This window comes from Tachysurus vachellii, chromosome 2 (assembly GCF_030014155.1).
Source record: "Tachysurus vachellii isolate PV-2020 chromosome 2, HZAU_Pvac_v1, whole genome shotgun sequence".
NCBI lineage: Eukaryota > Metazoa > Chordata > Actinopteri > Siluriformes > Bagridae > Tachysurus > Tachysurus vachellii.
The window spans coordinates 19,014,281-19,033,070 of NC_083461.1; the positions used below are offsets into that span (position 1 = coordinate 19,014,281).

At 39.9% G+C, this 18,790-nt stretch overlaps 1 protein-coding gene across 5 annotated transcripts in view; it reads left to right on the forward strand.

Annotated features, from left to right (window-relative positions):
• ccser2b (coiled-coil serine-rich protein 2b) overlaps positions 1-18,790 on the forward strand; it is a 50,042-nt gene that overhangs the window by 18,371 nt on the left and 12,881 nt on the right. For 3 of the 5 annotated variants that reach the window (XM_060862137.1, XM_060862162.1, XM_060862169.1), the window contains exons 4-8: positions 5,977-6,076; positions 8,192-8,291; positions 9,511-9,670; positions 14,677-14,751; positions 17,668-17,754. In XM_060862137.1, coding sequence (XP_060718120.1) covers positions 5,977-6,076; positions 8,192-8,291; positions 9,511-9,670; positions 14,677-14,751; positions 17,668-17,754 — 522 coding nt within the window. The remainder of the gene's footprint in view (positions 1-5,976; positions 6,077-8,191; positions 8,292-9,510; positions 9,671-14,676; positions 14,752-17,667; positions 17,755-18,790) is intronic. The other 2 variants (XM_060862146.1, XM_060862154.1) reach the window with 2 other exon arrangements.

Here is an 18,790-nt window from a genome sequence, read left to right on the forward strand (position 1 = left end):
GTTCAAAGATTTCTAGAATTCTGTTTTCACTTTCATAATGGGGTACTAAGTGTAGATTAATGAGGGAAAAAAAAGAATTTGAATGATTTGACAAAATTTTAAAAATGTGAAGGGGTCTGAATATTTTCTGAATGCACTGTATACGTTTGGAGAGAGAGAGAGATGCTCCAGACACTCCCCTGAACTCCCTATCACACTGAGGTCCCCATAACTCTGAGGTTACTGTTATTAGTACATTGAGGTTTTGGGCACCATGATCTCCTGGTTACCCTCAGGTCACTGCTACCCTAAACTCACTGTTACCTTGGGATCATTGATATTCTGAGCTTGCTGTTACCCTGAAATCCCAGTTGCAAATAACAGTATTGTGCAATATTATGCTTTTTGTACAATATGCAGCAGCAGTAGTGTGTAGCATATACGGATTATGTGATGACTGACAGTTCTGATAATGCAGTACTTATAGGTATGAAGCAAGGAATATAATTATGGTGAGTTGTTAATCAGGGTGATAAGGGGCCTGGGGAAAGAAACTGTTGCTGTGTCTGGCAGTTTTAGTAAGCAAAGCTCTGTAGCACCTGCCAGAGGGGAGGAGCTGAAAGAGGTTGTGTCCAGGGTGCGAAGGGTCATTGGTGATTTTTTTTCCTGCCCGTTTTCTGCTTCTTGTGTTGTACAAGTCCTGGGGAGTGGACAGGGGCACCAATTATTTTTTCCTCTGTTTTTACTGTGCGTTGAAGTCTGTTCCTGTTCTTATTTGTTGCTGCTTCAAACCAGATGGTGATGTATGTGCACAGGACAGATTCAATGACTGCAGTGTAGAACTGCATCAACAGCTCCTGTGGCAGACCATACTATCTTTAATTGAAGTAGAAAGTCCTCTGCTCTGCTGGGCCTTTTTGATAATGGAGTTTATGTTGCACTCCCATTTCAGGTCTTGGGAAATGGTAGTGCCCAGAAACTTGAAGGCCTTTATCATCTGCACAGTTTTGAGGGTGTTTAGCTCTAGGCTGTTCTGACTGCACCATAGCACCAGACGCTTTACCTCCTGCTGCTATGCAGGCTCATCGCCATCTTGGATGATATCTATGAGCGTAGTATCATCTGCAAATTTCATGAGATTAGCTGTTGGGTCACTTGAAGTACAGTCATTGGTATAGAGGGAGAATAGCAGTGGGGAGAGGACACATCCCTGAGGAACACCAGTGCTGATTGTCCGAATACTGGAGGTGACACCTCCCAGTCTCACCTGTCAGGAAGCTGGAGATCCACTGACAGATGGCAGGGGGTATAGTGAGCTTTAGGAGTTTGGAGTGGAGAATTTCCGGAATTATTGTATTAAAATCCGAACTGAAGTCGACAAAGAGAATCCGGGCGTATGTCCCTGGGCGGTCAAGGTGTTGCAGAATGTAGTGCAGCCCAATGTTGACTGCGTCGTCCACTGATCTGTTTGCTTGGTAAGCAAACTGTAGGGGATCCAGCATCTGTACTGTTACAGTCTTTAGGTGGGCCAATACCAGCTGTTCAAAGGTCTTCATAACGACAGATGTCAGAGCGACAGGCCTGTAGTCATTCAGTCCAGTGATGGAGGGTTTCTTGGGGACCGGGATGATTCTGGAGAGTTTAAATCAGGAGGGGACTTCACACAGCTCCAGTGATCTGTTGAAGATATGGGTGAAGATAGGAACTAGTTGGTCAGCACTCGCTTTGAGACAGGAGGGGGAGACACCATCTGGGCTGGAAGCGTTCCTTGTCTTTCTTGGCTTATCTTGACCTTTCTGTTGCCCTGAGGTCATTGTTACCCTGAGCTTCCTATTTTGGTGAAGAGTTCTGACCGAGTTTCACTGTAGTGCTGTGCATATGGGATTAGTTTTCTAGTCATTGTTATAACTCAATCTTTACCAACATGTTACTTGACACAGGATATATAATACCTGGAATTATTTCTGCTGCTCATTTATAATAGAAAGTAAAATATGTTTTAACCGTCCATGCATAGTCTATAAGATATTTATAGATTCTGAAATCCTCTGGGAATAATAACATTATACACCTCCATATCGAAATTAGAAAAAAAAAGTCATAATTTTCAGACACATCCTTCAATGCCTTCTAGTCCTTTAACAGCAATTACACAAACACCTGACTGTGGTCATTTTTTACATTTAACAAACACGTCTATCACAAACAACATGATGTGAGGTTGGTGTTTTTATCAGCTGCGTTGAGAAAATAGACATAATGACAGAGACGGTGTTGAGCAAATATTTACCGCATCATTTGTTTGTTGCATAAACTGGCAGATTGCACTCTAGCAAGAAGGAAATAAATTCCGTTATATCGTGGAACTGTTGATAAAGTGAGATTGTGTTTACATCGGTTGACTCATTGTGTGCATCAGTTCACTGAGACGCTAAAATGAAATGTGGATTTAGGCCACATTGTAAAACCAAACACGTCACTACACTGGATGGATTTTGTTTTCTTGCCAAATAAATAAATAACCCTTCTTTTGTTTATGATCGATGTTCAGTAAATGATCACAAATACAACACTGTGAATTTACTAAATGTGCTAAACCTAGAAGACAGTTACAGCTACAGTTTATTACTGACAGATGGCTATTGTGGAAGCTTTACATCAGTATGAAAGTACCAGGTAAAATTTGATCCAGAATTACTTGCACCCTTACATGGTAAACATGCATTAAATAGTCACTAACGATCAGTGGTTAATTATCTTAAGCCTATTGATATTCTTTATTCTAAAAAAGGTTTATTTGTTTGAGGCTCAATTTCAAAGTCAAAAGTGTTCAAGTGAAGCATCAAATAAGTGTTGCTTATTACTAACATGGGAAAGATTAAAGAACGCAAACGAAAAGAGACAAAAGTGTGTCAGCATTCAGTAATCAGACTAATTAGAGCTACATGTCTGAAAAAGGCCGAATTCACTTGTTAGGGCTGTAACTAAGATGTTTAAAAACACTTTCCCAGACGTTTCCCAAGTTTATATCTCGCAGCAGGTTGATGCATCTAAATCCCCACAAACATGGCCTAGTTGGTATAGAATTAAGCTTCTGACATGAACATCACAATTTTCTGCCATAAACCACCTTTTAGGTTTAAAAAAGCACAGTAGATGAATGACATGAATGTTTTTTTATGTTTATAGGCTGTTTTTTTTCACGTATTTGCTTTGATCTGATGAAATATTTTGCAAACTTCACAACCAAACCCTGATTCATCATCACTCCTGCTGTTCTCTACACTTTACTCGAACTTGCACAGTGTCATTATGGTTACTCTTTGAGCGCCATTCTCGTCAGTGTCATGTGAAGCAGTAAGAGAACTCCACCTGACGTTATCCTCAGTGGATTTGTTTTTCCACATTTCTCTCTCTCTCTCTTTTCACTCTGACTAACTCTGAGCTGGCTGTGTGTAAGCACAAAGGTTCTGCTGGTGTGTAGTAGGTTCTCTGTCGCATGTCCGCAGTGAGACGATCCTCCTGAAATATTGATTCTCCTCTATTTCTGCCTCTGTGTACCAGCTCTAACTGTCAGAAAGATCAGCATTTCCCCTTCTCACCTCGAACTCCTCGAGCAGCTGGCTGTTGTTATATTTTCTGGCCTGTTGCACCTTATTGAAGAACGTAAGGAAACGAAAAACAACAGTAGGACTTGAAATGTGATGCTGTGCTAGGCAGAGTCCTGCTTTAAGGGAAGTGTGGCATATATAACACAAAATTAGTCATGTATGCTTCTCTGTTCACACACGCACACACCAGTCCATGTCTCCTATTTAATGTTTGTCTGGCTGTCTGTCTGTGTAAGTGAGTACATATGTCTGTGTGTGTGTGAGTATGAGAGTGCGAGTGCGTTTGTGATTGTGTGTATGTGCACACACTTTCTCACTCACTGGTGTGTGTTTGTGTGTATGTGAATAGAGAAGCATGCTTTGCTGATTTTTTGTTATTGTAGCTCTTATAGAAGGTTTCTATTTATAGTGTAAATGAGAGATGATTTGTTGTTGCAGTAGAAGACATAGCAGTGTGTGTAAGTGATAAACAGGAGACAAGGCTGCTGCAAAGATCACTGAGGCAAAGGAGATAAAGAGGATAAAGTCTCAGTATCGATCGAGTGGATGATGACGAGGCTGCTTAGAGCAGAACAAAACTGTTCACAAAAACCTATTCATAATCACCAACAGAGAGAAGAGTTCAGCATGTATACAAGGTCCCTCTCTCCCTCTCTCTCTTGCTCTCTCTCTCTCTCTCTCTCTCTCCAGTACATTGTGCTATATTGTCATGACTGTTTTCACAATGTTGCCAAAGCAAAATAACAAACAATAATATCAAATAAAGGAAGGGAAAAACAAACCCAGCACATGAATATATACTAATTAAATTATCATAAAGATCTATGTATCTAGTATGTATGCATAAAGATATATAGAGTCAATTTTCATTTATATAAATTACATAGCTACAGTATTGCTGCTTCGCCCTGTGGCCATGCGCTCGTCTGCTTTCCACAGTAGAGGTGGTGCTGAAGTGGTGCTGTCTCTTCAGCATCAGTTGGTAGTCATGCAGGGAGCAATGTTATTACTCTTGTATTTTATGTGTATAAAAGGTGTGGAAAAAATGCCTCTCTCTGCTCCTTCCTTTATGTCACTGTCACATGTATTTATCACTCATAAATACACCAAACAAATCAAATCAAATTTAGATTTCTGTTGTCACAATATTTTATTTGTATTGGCATGAACAGCAGCTCTTGACTGCAGTCACATGACTTAACATGTACTGTTAAATGTAATAATAATGATAACTAGACAGTGATTCAATACATTACTTTTGCAATAATAAATACTGAAAGTGTCAGTCATGTGCACATTAGACAAAGGATTATTATACTATCAGAATTATTAACTGCAATTTTTTCAAATAAATCACCATCATGGAAAAAAATGTATAGTATCTTACAAGCCTACTGTTTAGCTCGATTCTGTGTTGATGTCAGACTGCAGACAAGAAGGTTTTAGAGTGTAAGCCCACAGCTGTACACATTCTGAGTGTAAACCTTCTGAAATCGCTGACCCTCAGTCCAGTACACATCTTTCTTTCTCAGAAGATTTCTCTGTTTTCGTCTGTGTGTGGAACAGAAGTTACTCATGAGGAAAAGTAATTTCTCAGAACTGTTCAGTTGCGACTAAGCTCTCTCAGGGAGGAGAGAAGGTTGTTCTCGGCTCCATGCATTACTGCACTTTAGTCAAAGTCCTCGCGCTCTCCAGGGCTAAATGTGTTCCTTAAACATCTGCCACTTAAACACAGTCTAATCTTCAGCCTAGGTATATATTATATGACGTGCAGGTTTCAGTCCATCTCCATGAAACTTCATTCAGATGACATGGCTATGATGTTTTTATGGCTAGATAGAACATGGAGCCATTTTATCACATTTGGATTGTGTTGGACAGTTGTCCTGTGTTGATGTTTGTCTCAGACTGTTCATGTCATGTAAATGATGTGGATATCTTAAAGCTGAACAAGATGGCCTCGTTGTTGATTATGAAGCTTTGCTTCAAGCCATATTGTCCAACAAGATTTAGTTTCTCTATTTATGTTAGATATATTAGATCTTAGATATTTTGGCTGCTTTTTCTGTCTTTGTTGATTAATCCCAAAACACACACATATGCAGAGTTACAGATTTATAGACACTCTAAAGCTTTGGTTTAAGTTTAAATAATATATGTCGTCTGCAAAAAATGTCTGTGACAATTGTACATCAAAGTGCTTGTTGTTATTCGCAGATACTCTAGATATAATATACATCAGAAGATAAAGACGGGCAACAAGCACACCGAGCAAAATCTATATCCATTCAGGCTTCAACATCCTCCTTTTCTTATACTCTACGATTTAAAAAAAAAAAAAAAAAAAAAAAGATTTTTCACTCTCTCTTTCTTTTTTTCCCACAAGGACATTCTCAATAAATTGGACAACTTGGACTCTTGTGATTTGGAGGAGGATGACCTCATGCTGGATGTGGACCTGCCTGAAGATGTCTCTCTCCACAGTGGTACGTGCCATCACTCAACTGTTTGAAGATCCACTTTAACTGTGTAGCAGCTCAGAATCTTTCCACCATTCTATTCTTTCCACCGCTGTGCTATACCTGTGTGCTTGTGCTGAGATGAGCTGGCCATTTAACTGGATATATCACAGTATCACAGAATTACTCATGTAGCAGACTTGAATATTAAATTTTTCAGATTTGGTTTTATTTATTTAACTGCAATGTTTTCTTGTCTCTGATCCAAGCAAAACAGTCTGTCCACCCTTTTTAACTGTGAAATTTTTGCACTTCTCTACATTTATCATATATATATATATATATATATATATATATATATATATATATATATATATATATATAGTATATGTATATATATATATATATACACACACACACACACACACATATATTTGTTATTGGTATTTAAACAAACTCCTCAAACTCATGCGCAAGAGTTTACAGTATGGCTGAGGCTCACGGTACAACCAAACAGGTCACAGTTTTTATATCAGTCAGTATGAGGCATAAAGTGTTAGAGCCTGGGAGTGAAATTTGACTGGAACCCTCCTATATGAAATGAGGAGGATTTTTTTTAATATTTCAGGGGCTTTTATCCAAAATGAGAATGACCGATACGGGATATAATGTAAACATTCTTTTTTTTAAGGATGTAAACAGTAGCAAAGGTGTTGCAATGTCTGATCCTGAAGCATTTCTGGTGGTTTCACTGGAACTGGTTTGTTAAGGTATTTTCAAAAACTCACAAAATAAACGATCAATTGAAATGACTAGACCCTCAAAATAAGACTCTTCAGTTAAAACGTTTAACTCAAGTGACATATCCAGATGTGTCATCATGTGGATGAAACTGAGAGCGTCTTTACGAGAGAAGCTGTAAAAGCTTATCGCAGTCTGGATACTATATTCTAAGCAGAAAATTTGGCAACATCTGCTCCTACAGTGTGGACATTTGTCTTGTCTGTGGTGAAGTCAAACTATGGTTGGGGCCAAAATCTTACTCCGCACGATTCGTCCCTAATGAGACTGGCAAGGTTCTTGCAGGGATGGTAAATCTGTATGTCTGTGCAAATAATAAACTACATGGTTTGCTGCCATGTTGCTGCAATCCTTTTTTGCTGTAGTACAGTGTGTAAGAGATTTTTAAAATGGTCAGTAAATAAACAAGAAAGTGCCTGCAATCCATTTTTTTTAAATTTTTAAAATTCTAAAGCATAAACTTGTTTTTCTACTTTTAAATAAAAGTCAATTAGTACACGTCTAATGTCATAAAAATCTATACTTTTATAAATCTAACTCTAGACCAAAGGCATCAATTCCGTAAACCCCCAAATAGCCATTGGAATGCTCTATAAATCAGCAGCTGAGGGATTAAGGGACTCGCTAAAACACTGGAGGAGTGGCAGCTTGACTGTGGTGGCGTCTTAAGCTCACAACCCATCGATCAGTATATACTGCCAGAGCTACTGAGCAAGCAATGTTTAGAAAATATTTAAGTGCTGATGTTTAAGTGGTGCATCACTAGTTACCTGCTATCTCCTGCTGTCACTCAGACAGGATCCTGATGATCCTCCTGTGGTTTCATTTCTACTGCCTCTCAGATTGGGTCTGACCAGAGAAAGGCTTTTACATGAACACACAGCAGAAATCCAATCTGGTTTCTGAGTTAAACAAGTTTACTCAGCACTATTGAAAATGCTTTTATTATGCTTATATATAATATATATATATGCGTGTGTGCATGCATGTGCGGGCAGGTGCGGGCGTGTGTGTGTGTGTGCGTGTCTGTTTGTGTGTGTGTCCGGGCGCGCGCGCGTGTGTGTGTGTGTGGGTATGTGAGAGAGAGATTTTCTCTTAATGTGAACCTCAGAGCTTTTGAGACACCAGACTCCTATCAGATTGAGTAATGGCCTGGTATTACTGCTCATATCTTCACAGGCTGCAGCTCAGGGCCGTTTAACTGTTATCACTAAAGCACCTGGTACTTTTACGCTTTGGACATGAACTCTGAATCAGGCCATGGATTCTTGCCCTTGTGCACACACTGTCCTTTTTAAACTGCTCGGTTGCATTATTTACAGACTGCCTTCTATATTACAGATGTTGAGGTAGCGTCCCATTATGATCACTCAGAGAGTGATTACTGGCCATGGAGAAAACGACAGCAGTGCAGAACGGAGCAGCTACACTACGAGGGAAGGTAAAAGTCTGTATTCGATCAATTTAAATTGTGAACCTGTAATTTATGTTTGTCTCCGTTTGGGGAAAGTTTACCGTTTCTGTTCGTGTTGCACATCCGTTAGAGGGTTTTGACCGTTAGAACCTAACGGGTAGGTCGTGTTGGGCACAGTGTTCAGTAAAAATGAAGACATTAATTTCAAATGTATCTTGAATCTTCTTTTATTCAGTAATGCATGTCTCTTTTTAAAATGTAGTTTGAGCTAGCTTTCACTGGGGCTTTAGCGTTAGCTTTAGAATCGCGATTTTCTAGTCTGTCACAGCTACAATACAAAACATGAGACCGTTCTTTAAATGGGAATCATGTAGTTTGCCTAATGATTTCTCTTTTAATATATAAAATATTAATTGGAATTTACTTAAATTTACTTTGAGACTGTCCTAAATATTGGGTGGTCTGATACTAAAGATCTCAGCAAATGAAAGCTGAAGTTCTGATCTAAAGAACAAAGAAAACATTTATTCTTGCTGAACTAATACTTACAGAAGAGGCTGTATATGTTTATGCTCTTCATCCTGGTCAGTCATGCAGCTTCAGGAAATGTTCATTTTATTGAAATGAAAATGTGGAAAATCTCAGTGATCTGACTGGTTAATGGCGGTTGGTGCCAGTTTGGGTTTTTTAGAAACTTGTTCGGATTTTCAAACAGCGGTCTTCAGAATTGACACCGAATGATGTAGAAAACAAAATACATCCAGTTATGAGTCATAGTTGAGTGAGGTCTGAAGCAAACTCGCATTAACAACATACCAAAAAGCATCTCTGAAACACAACCTTAAGGCTGATGACTCCATTCAACCAAGAACAGGAATCTGAGGCTACAGTGGACACACACAAGGTGGACATGCCTTTGGACAAGTCATTGAGTTTTTTTTATTCACTTATTCATTGCGTCTCGCCACATGATTGGCTGATTGGATGGTTGCATGAATAAGCAGGTGTTGCTGCTCTGTCACTCCCTTTAGCAGCCTTTGGGTCTGTTCTGTTTAAGTAAATCAGCCTGAGCACCACAGGAAGGTGTCCAGTTTTTCACCTGTACACCGTCTCCACCTCCACCCAGTCACACAGATCAACATCTCCTGCTTGTTTCTGTCCCATTGCTCTTGTTACATAAAATGTTATACAGGCTATCGTTCTAACTGTGCCGTGAATTAATCTACCTTTTGTGATGCGTGATCAGCAGGGACGGAGTTCTTGAGGCGTTTGATAACGGTCACACACTGGACTTGAGCAGGAGAGGATCAGGAGATTCGTCTCTGGATGAGTTGATGCTGGAGCACATGGCCCAGGACTGCTTGTCTGTTAAAGAACAGCTGTTTCATCTGAGGACACTGCTGCAGGTCGGTCTCTCTCTCTCTCTCTCTCTCTCTCTCTCTCTCTCTCTCTCTCTCTCTCTCTCTCTCTCTCCCTCTCTCTCTCACACACACACACACACACACACACACACACACACACGTACACACTCACTCTCTCTCTCTCTCTCTCTCTCTCTCTCTCTCTCTAGTGAACAGGTTCTAATCTGCTATAGAGACGTATACAGAGGACACTCTACTTAGACATATCATTTATTTAACATAAACTGAAGGAGCCTCTAGTGTCAGCCCTTTGTAACATTCAGAGGTAATGCAGGAACTTTAAGTCTTCATTTAAATTAAGATTTTATTCTCTTTTAGTCATGTATACATTAATGTGACAGAGTGATGTTTGATAATAATAATAATAATAATAATAATAATAATAATAATAATAATAATAATAATAATAATAATAATAATAATAATAATAATAATAATAATAATAATAATAATAATAATAATAATAATAATAATAATAATAATGTACTCCACAAGTCTCTGAAGCTGTGCTGTGGTACCAAGATGCTTGCAGCTGATCCTTTATGTCCATAAAGGCGGAGCCTTCATGGACTTGTTTGTCCGGCACATCACACAATCGGATAGAGATCTGGTGAATTTGAGTGCCATCAACACCTTGAACTATCCTTAAACTGTTCCTGAACATTCCTGAAGATTTATCAATTCAGCTCACCTTTTTACATTGTTCCATGGTCCAATTCTGATGCTCACATGGCCAGTCAGATCTTTCGGTGGTGTACAGCGGTTAGCATGGGCACGCTGACCAATCTGCAGTTACACAGCTCTCATGTACATCAGTGAGCTCTGGTTCACCAGTTGTCCTTCCTTGGAGTACTTTTGGTAGGTACTAACCCCTGCATACCCGGATCACCCGACATGTCCTGATGTTTTTGAGAGGCTCTGATCCAGTCATCTAGACATCACAATTTCCCCCATTTTTCCTCCTTCCAATACATCATCTTTGAGAACATTGAACCAAGACAATCAGTGTTTGACTGGTTTATATACAGACTATACTGAACTTTTCCCTTGTTTCTGAATCACATGTATATTCTGATATTTAACCAGTTCCCAATTGTTCTCATTTCCCAAAAGTAAGAATATTCGAGGAGAATATTAAAAGCATTTAAAGAAAACAACACTACACAAATACACTATGTGTAAGATGAATGCATTTCTGTCTTGCCACTTAGGAGCCAATAATATCGCTTCTAGAGTATGTGCACGTCCTAGGGGAACAGACAGCGTGTAATGATAAAAACCTAATGAGGAATTAATGATCTTAATTAATATTTTGTTGTTTATCTCTCACACAAATAGTTTCCTTAGGCTTTCTTCTGACAGCTGAGAATCTCTTCATACCTTAATTACACATTTCACCTTTTGGCCAAATGGAAATGAGAACAAACAGGATTTTACACGTCTGTTTTGATTCACAAGACATGCGTCACTTCAGGTTTTTATCAGTTTCTACTTTAAACGTCTGCCTTTCTGCCATAGCTGACCTTTGACATGGGAAAACTTCTTCTCCCTCTTGATCTTTAGTTGAAAACGGTATAGAAACGCTTGTTTTCTGCTTCATCATTTTTTGTATTGCATGTGTCTTTCGGAGCTGGAATGAGCTTTTTTCCAGATCTGTTATTTCGTCTTTCTTACATGTCTTCAGAGTACAATGAGGCTTTTCAGGATTGGCGAGGCCGTGTAAAACTATCATTCCCTGCACTCGGTCAGAGACGGCACTGCTTTTCAACAGAGCACAAATCATATTGACACTCCACCCCGGATAAAAGCTTGGCAATCATGAGGACAATTTTCAAAGGTACACAATAACACATCATCCTCCGGTCCTATTGCAGAAAAAAAAAGTCGATATCTGTGTCTGAAGATACCGATTTCCTTAAAGAGCAGAGAGGCCGTTTTGCAGAGAGACGACATGCTAATATCTCTTTGCTGTAGACAGAAGTTCTAGACGCTGTGTAATTACAGAGACAATATTGCTTTTGCCGTGCTTTGTTTACTCTGTGGTATAATATGCAGTGTCTTTTGAAAAATGTCTTCCTCTTTTACATGTTTTTTTTTTCATTCTGCATTTTAAAGTGAAACGGGAGGAAAAACTAAAGCATTTAAGGATTTCTTTTGCTTTCCACCAAACGATGGAGTACACTGACCTCTCCATTTTAATTTTAATCTTAATGACCAAATTTTTAGAGGCACTTCAGTCTCTGTCTCATCAGCTGAGGTAAAAGTCACTGGTTTAAACACCAGCCATCATCGTCGTCTCTTCACTCCACCGATCTCAGTTCCCCTTTCTCAACAATCCTAGAGAAATAATCTCTCATTAACTCACTTCACTTCTCTTTCTTTTTCTTCTGATCTTTTTAACCGTTTACTGAAAAACATTCAAACTCTGTGGACTCTACGGAGGGTGTAATCGCTCTTCTGTGTTTTGATGATGATGATGATAACGATGATGAAGTATTACGGGAGCAGGAGCATGGAGGACATTTTGACAGCCACTATCTGATTACAGACAGATCATGATTATGTCTGTTTCACTACAACACGAAGATTTACAGCGATTCGCTCGAAGCCTGATGTTCACTGTGTGAGGAAATTACACTTAGCTAGCGACACAGGGTTTGTGTTTAAGGGTTTAAGATACCTAGTCACAGGGTTTGTGCAGAAATCGTTGAAAGGTTATCCCATACCTCCTCAACTGCTTCCTTTCCTTTCATTTTTCTTTCTATTAACCGACACTAAAAAGAGCTCCCCGTATGGGCCACAACAGGCATAACAGCTCACCCCAGAGAGGAACTGGTAACATTAGTCTGGGCTCTAATCATATGGCGGAGAGCAAAGAATCAACAGAAACAATCCAGCATTACAGTCTTACAGGTTCGACTTTACCGATGCCTCTGTCCTGTAGTGAAATATCCTCTGGGTCGATAATCCTGCTGGTGAATGGTCTCTGTGAATGAAAAGAAAAATAATCCCACAAGTAATGTGCCTGGGTAAGCATGGCTGTAATCCAGCAGCGTTTTAGTATGAAAAGAAGAAGATTTTATTTGTCACATATACATTATCACACAACGAAATCCCTTTTTGAATATCTTATCTTGTTAGAAAGCTGGGATCAGAGCACAGGGTTGGCCATGATACAGTTCTCCTGGAGCTCAGTGGTTCAACTCTGGTAGCTTGGTGGTGTTGGGACATGAACCCTTGACCTTCTGATCTGAAAACCTACAGCTTTAACAGTCGAGTCGTCAAAGCCGTAAACGGCAGAATTCATTCCAGTAAATAACCACGCCACCACACGATGTGACCCGGCATAGTAACCTTGCGTTACTATAAATGTGCAATATGATCGTGTAGACGTCAGCATGGGAGAGAATAATTCTCGCGGTCTCGGAAAACCCAATACTGTATGATACATATCTAGAATCATACAGAGATGTTAACAGAAAAAATGAAGCATGGATACTCGCCGAGACTTTTTCTCAGAGTCAGGTAGTGTTTTATCCACACTGATTTGCAATATTTTCTTTTGCGTCTCCAGTAAAGGAAAGCAAAGGCCAAGAGCCTGTATTCTCCCTCCATTTATCATGGTGAATGTATCTACTCCTTAATTAATTCATTCAACAATCAATACAACAATAAATCCAGAAAGACCGTGAATAATTTTTGAGGAAACAACATTAAAAATAATACAATATAAATATTAATAAGTTATTACTTTTTTATCAAAAACAATGTATTTAAAACAAAAAGATTGGACAACAGTGGAATACATCACATCCGGTCGGCATATCAGATGCGGTGTAGTCGCACAAGTTCAAATTTTTTTACGGATTCAACGCTCAAAACGGATCCGAAAATTACAGATCTGCAGATGATCAGCACCTCACGCAGCGCCTTTGCGACTCTCCATAGGAAATTAATGACTTCCGGTTTATCGGCCGTCGTTTGTCGTGTGCAGTGTGAAGGCCGCTTTAAACACTGAGACGTGAACACTAATTGGAAGGCTGTTTCATAACTGCAGGCTTTGTAAGAAGAAGCTCTGCCCCCTGTTGTAGCCTTTATTATACAAGCCTTCCAACAAAGAGCACCCTTTCATTAAAGCAGGTGTGGAGAATCATAAAGCGTCTGCAGAATAAGACCAATATTTTTTTATCTATCAAGGAGAATAATACGATTAATAATGTCAGAAATAGACATTTGCTTTAACCAGTGTCGTCTCATTACTGTGATGAGGCCTAAATCCTGACCGATACAGTTTTTAGGATTTTGGAGATAAACGGGAGATTTAATATCGGCCTGTAATCAGACAGCTGACCCAGGTTGAGTTTTTATTTTATTTTTTTTTTTTTAAAGGATATCTGTACATTGCCACTGTTAAGGAAAGAAATGATTCTTTTCTGGAGAGATTTAACTCGTCAACATGAACACAGTTTTCATGCTGGATTAAAAAAATTCCCTGAAGCCATTCAGGATTGTTGAGACGGAATTAAAAAAAAAAGCCTCTCAATTACCTCATCGACATTCTGCACAGGCAGTTGCTTTCTTGAACACTGAGCTCTCAGGTCATTTTGTTGTTGTGTGTCATGATGGATATGATTAGGACTCGAGACTTCATGAAGACCAGAATACTGATTTGGGCAGCAATGCGTGAGCTTGTTGACGTTCCGCTCTCCTGGCCAGATTAATTCCTTCATTAAACTGAGTGAAGAGTCGACCGTTTATTTGCTTGTCATAATTAAGGCAGTAGCTTTACTTCATTGTTTCCTGCACTGTTCGTTTCCATTTTGTTGTTTGGTTCCTTTATTGCACTATAAACAAGAGCTGGAGAAGGTTTAATTACATCCCACGTGAGACTTGATGCAGGTTAGAATGGAAGTGGTTAGTGTTAAGGGTAAGCTGTTGTGCAGAATTAGGCTCATTGTGTGTGTGTGTGTGTGTGTGTGTTGTCTTTTTAGTTTGAAGAGGATGGATCAGTTGGTGAAGCTGAGCATTTAGTGTCCAGTCCGTCCTCTGAAGAGCCAAGTTATCAAGTAAGTTTTTGTATTTCAAGCAAAATTCTGTTTTGAATATTTAAAAATGCAATGTAAAGCTTTAAGTGTATTTTTTTTTTACACATGGTTATTTGTAAAGTAATAATCTTTGCATATCTTGTTTATTAGCCAAATTCAAACTCTAAAATGTTTGCGATATTATGCACATCAAAACTGACAATCTGTGTGTCTCTTAAAACTTTCCGTCCGTCCGTTTATTCTCGCTTGGAAGAGGGTGTTGTGTGTGTGTGTGTGTGTGTGTGTGTGTGTGTGTGTGTGTGTGTGTGTGTGTGTGTGTGTGTGTGTGTGTGTGTGTGTGTGTGTGTGTGTGTGTGTGTGTGTGTGTGTGTGTGTGTGTGTGTGCGTGCGTGTGTGTGTGTGTGAAGAACCACTACCAAAAACACACTGATCTACCGACCATTTTTACCGATAACAAGCTGCTACTGTGGAGCAAGACACAGCCACATAGGGGGCAGGGCTCATACAAACCAGAGTGCATTTAACAGAAGACTAAAGCAGGATGAATCTTAAAAAAAAAAAAGTAAGAAGTGATCACAAGAATACTCAAAAATCACAAGAATATCTCCGACATAAGGTTTTGATTTCAGTAGCTCTTTAAACACAATCACAGTTATGACGATCACCTTTTTTCAGGTCATTTCTCTAGAACTTTCTCTCCTCCAGAAGAATGCAGAATGACACACAGCAACTCAGGCAGAAAATATGATTACAGTCCCACTTGCATGAAGGCAATCAGGTCCAATACACTTTATTCCCCTGCGTGTCACCAATTCATCTTCCTTAGCATTTTTCCTCATCAGTTAATAAAGTTCCTTTCATTAGCACTGGCCTGCTTATCCCACTGTTTGCCCTTGGGTTTTATTGTATTATCTTCACACCACGCTCTGGAGAATACTGAGACAGATAAAACTGCATCACACAGTTACACCTCACCTTCTTCTGAAGCTGCTTTACCACAGAAACATTCTCTACTACACGCTAACGTGTGCTGCTACACGCAAACGCGTGCTGCTACACGCAAATGCATGCTGCTACACGCAAATGCATGCTGCTACACTCTAACGCATGCTGCTACACGCTAACACAGGTTGCTACTTGCTAACACGTGCTGCTGCACCCTAACATGTGGTACTTCACGCAAACACTTGCATGCTGCTACACGCTAACACATGCTGCTACACGCAAACACGTGCTGCTACACGCTAACGCTTGCTGTTACATGCAAACGCATGCTGCTACACACTAACACATGCTGCTTCATGCTAACTCAGGTTGCTACATGCTAACACGTGCTGCTACACGCTAATACGTGCTGCTACACGCTAATACGTGCTGCTACACACTAATACGTGCTGCTACACGCTAATACGTGCTGCTACACGCAAACACATGTGCTGCTCCATGCTAACACACGCTGCTCCATGCTAACACACGCTGCTACATGCTAACACGTGCTTCTACACGCTAACACGCGCTTCTACACGCTAACACGTGCTTCTACACATGAACATTTGCTGCTACACGCTAACACATGTTGCTACATGCTAACACGCGCTGCTACACGTTAACACGTACTAATACAAGCTAAAGACACCCTAAAACATGCTAACATGATACACACTAACATGTTAAAACCCTAATATATGCTTATACACGCTAACACATAATAATGCACACTAACACATGCTACTACACACTAACACACACCTAAACACACTAACATTCGCTAAAACATACTAACACACAATAATACACAACCACATAATGCACAACTAATACACACACACTAACAAATGGCATCACATTCTAAAACACGCTAACACATGATAATACATGCTAATAAACGCTAACACATACTTTTTATTATTATTACATGTATTGTTACTGCGAAAAATACTAATTCACTCTAAAATCTTTCTACTGTTTTTTTCCCCCTGCAGTCTGTATTGCTCTGTTATGTTTGTTGCAGTGATACAGTCAGGGGAGTGTGTCTGGGCGAGATTACAAAAGTTTGAGTATCTAATTATTTTAGTGGCTTCAGAATGAAATGCATTCAGCACTGCAGTGAGTCTTAAATGAGTCGTGAATGCTGGTGATGAAGAGCGACGCTAGATTGTAGAAGTAACAGTAAAACCTGAACTGAAACAACAAAGTGAAGCTTCCACACACACGTGACGTGTCACATCAGCTCCATATCACTGCACGCCTCACTTGTGCCGAATAATAAGAATTATTCGAATTCTTTGTTACTTCACATCCGATTCTTTTGGTTCAGTGTGTTAGCGAGCGCAGCAAAACCATCATCAGGCGGTAATAAAAACACCGAATGGTGTGATGATGAGAGGAGCAGACTGTAGATTCATGCAGCCAATCAGTGACAGTTATAGCGGTCATGTGACGGTGGAAGTGAAATTCAATGAGCAACAAGTTACACAAATTACCACACGACACATTAACACAATTTTTCTGAATGCAATGTTACTTTTACTTAACTTTTCTGTCGTTTGGTGTACGGAGGAATCAGGACACAAACCCAGTCGACAGACTTTAAACACCGACCGGCTTTCACGCCTTTCGGTCTGTGCCTCGCCTGAATCAGAGTGAATTTTTATTCTTTTTATTTATTTGCTTTTGATTTATTTGGATTGGTCTCACGCCGTAAGCAAAAAGCAAAAGAAATATTACCTGAGGTGTGTGTAGGGATGAAAATGTCCTCATAAAATTCTTTTATTCGTTGCTCAGAAATGTACAGAGATGGAAAAAAGTTAGAGAAGCCCTTCCAAAACGCAACACTTGGTGATTCACTTCCTGAAGTGAGTCGATTCAGTGAAGAATCACGTTCTCACTAGCGTTGGTCGTATTAAACAGATTCTGATCACCTCACTGTTTTTCCAGGTGGATGACCTGTTGAAAGAGGTGCAGAAGCTAAGAGAAGAGCTCCGAGGGAAAGATGCCCTGATTTCTAAACTCACTCAGCAGCTGGTACATGAATACATTTTTTTTTTACAGTTCCAACGAATAAGCAAACATTATTTATTTACTTAATTGTTTACTGAAGTACTTATTTCTGACATGGGGATAATGCACGTGTAACACAATGTGCTTGGCCAAGCCTGATGATGGTGATGATGATGATGATGATGATTCAGTTCATTGAAATATGAAATCTGACTGTACTGCATGTGAGTGTACAGATGAGGGTTTGAGAGAGCTATAAATGACTAAAGTGCTGCTGCATCGCTCTGTAGCTAGAGATAAAGTGAGGGCTAAGTCCCTCTGCAACGCTATCATCATGGCATTGTGGGTAATGGAGGAAATCGTTAACTGAAGGGAACGTGAAAGAATTATAAGCTACAATTTCCTTATGAAATAAATCGCTGATGCTACTGAGGTTTCTGGGGGGATTTTTACTGCGTTTAATCTTTGGTGCATGTTGGTGTGTGTAGGGATGTGTGTGGTGGGGAATTGGGGGGTATGAGGGGGTGTGTGTGTGGACGTGTCACTCTCCATCTCCCTTACTCTCTCTCTCTCTCTCTCCCTCACCCCTTCTTTTTCTTTGCGCACTCTCTCATCCTCACTCTCTTTCTCCCTCACTCTCTTTCTCCCTCACTCACTCTCTCTCTCTCTCTCTCTCTCTCTCTCTCTCTACCTCACCCCTTCCCTTTTTCTCACTCCCTCTCTCCCTCACTCCCTTCTCTCTTTTTCACTCTTTCTCCCTCTTTCACCCCTTCTCTCTTTTTCACTCTCTCTCTCTTCCTCACCCCTCTCTTTCACTCTCTCTCTTCCTCACATTCTCATTTTTCTCCCACTCTCCCTCACCCCACCTTCTCTCTTTCTATCTCTCTCCCTGAGCGTGTTGCGGATGGTCTCGCTGTTCAGTTCATCCCCAACGTTTCTGCTCTCCTGGTGTTATTTTTCATGTTTGGGTTAATTTATCTTCTTGAACTGCTGTTATTTTTGTTTATTATTGTTCTCTAAAGCCCTCACTGCAGCTGACAGGCATTAGAGCAGCATGCAT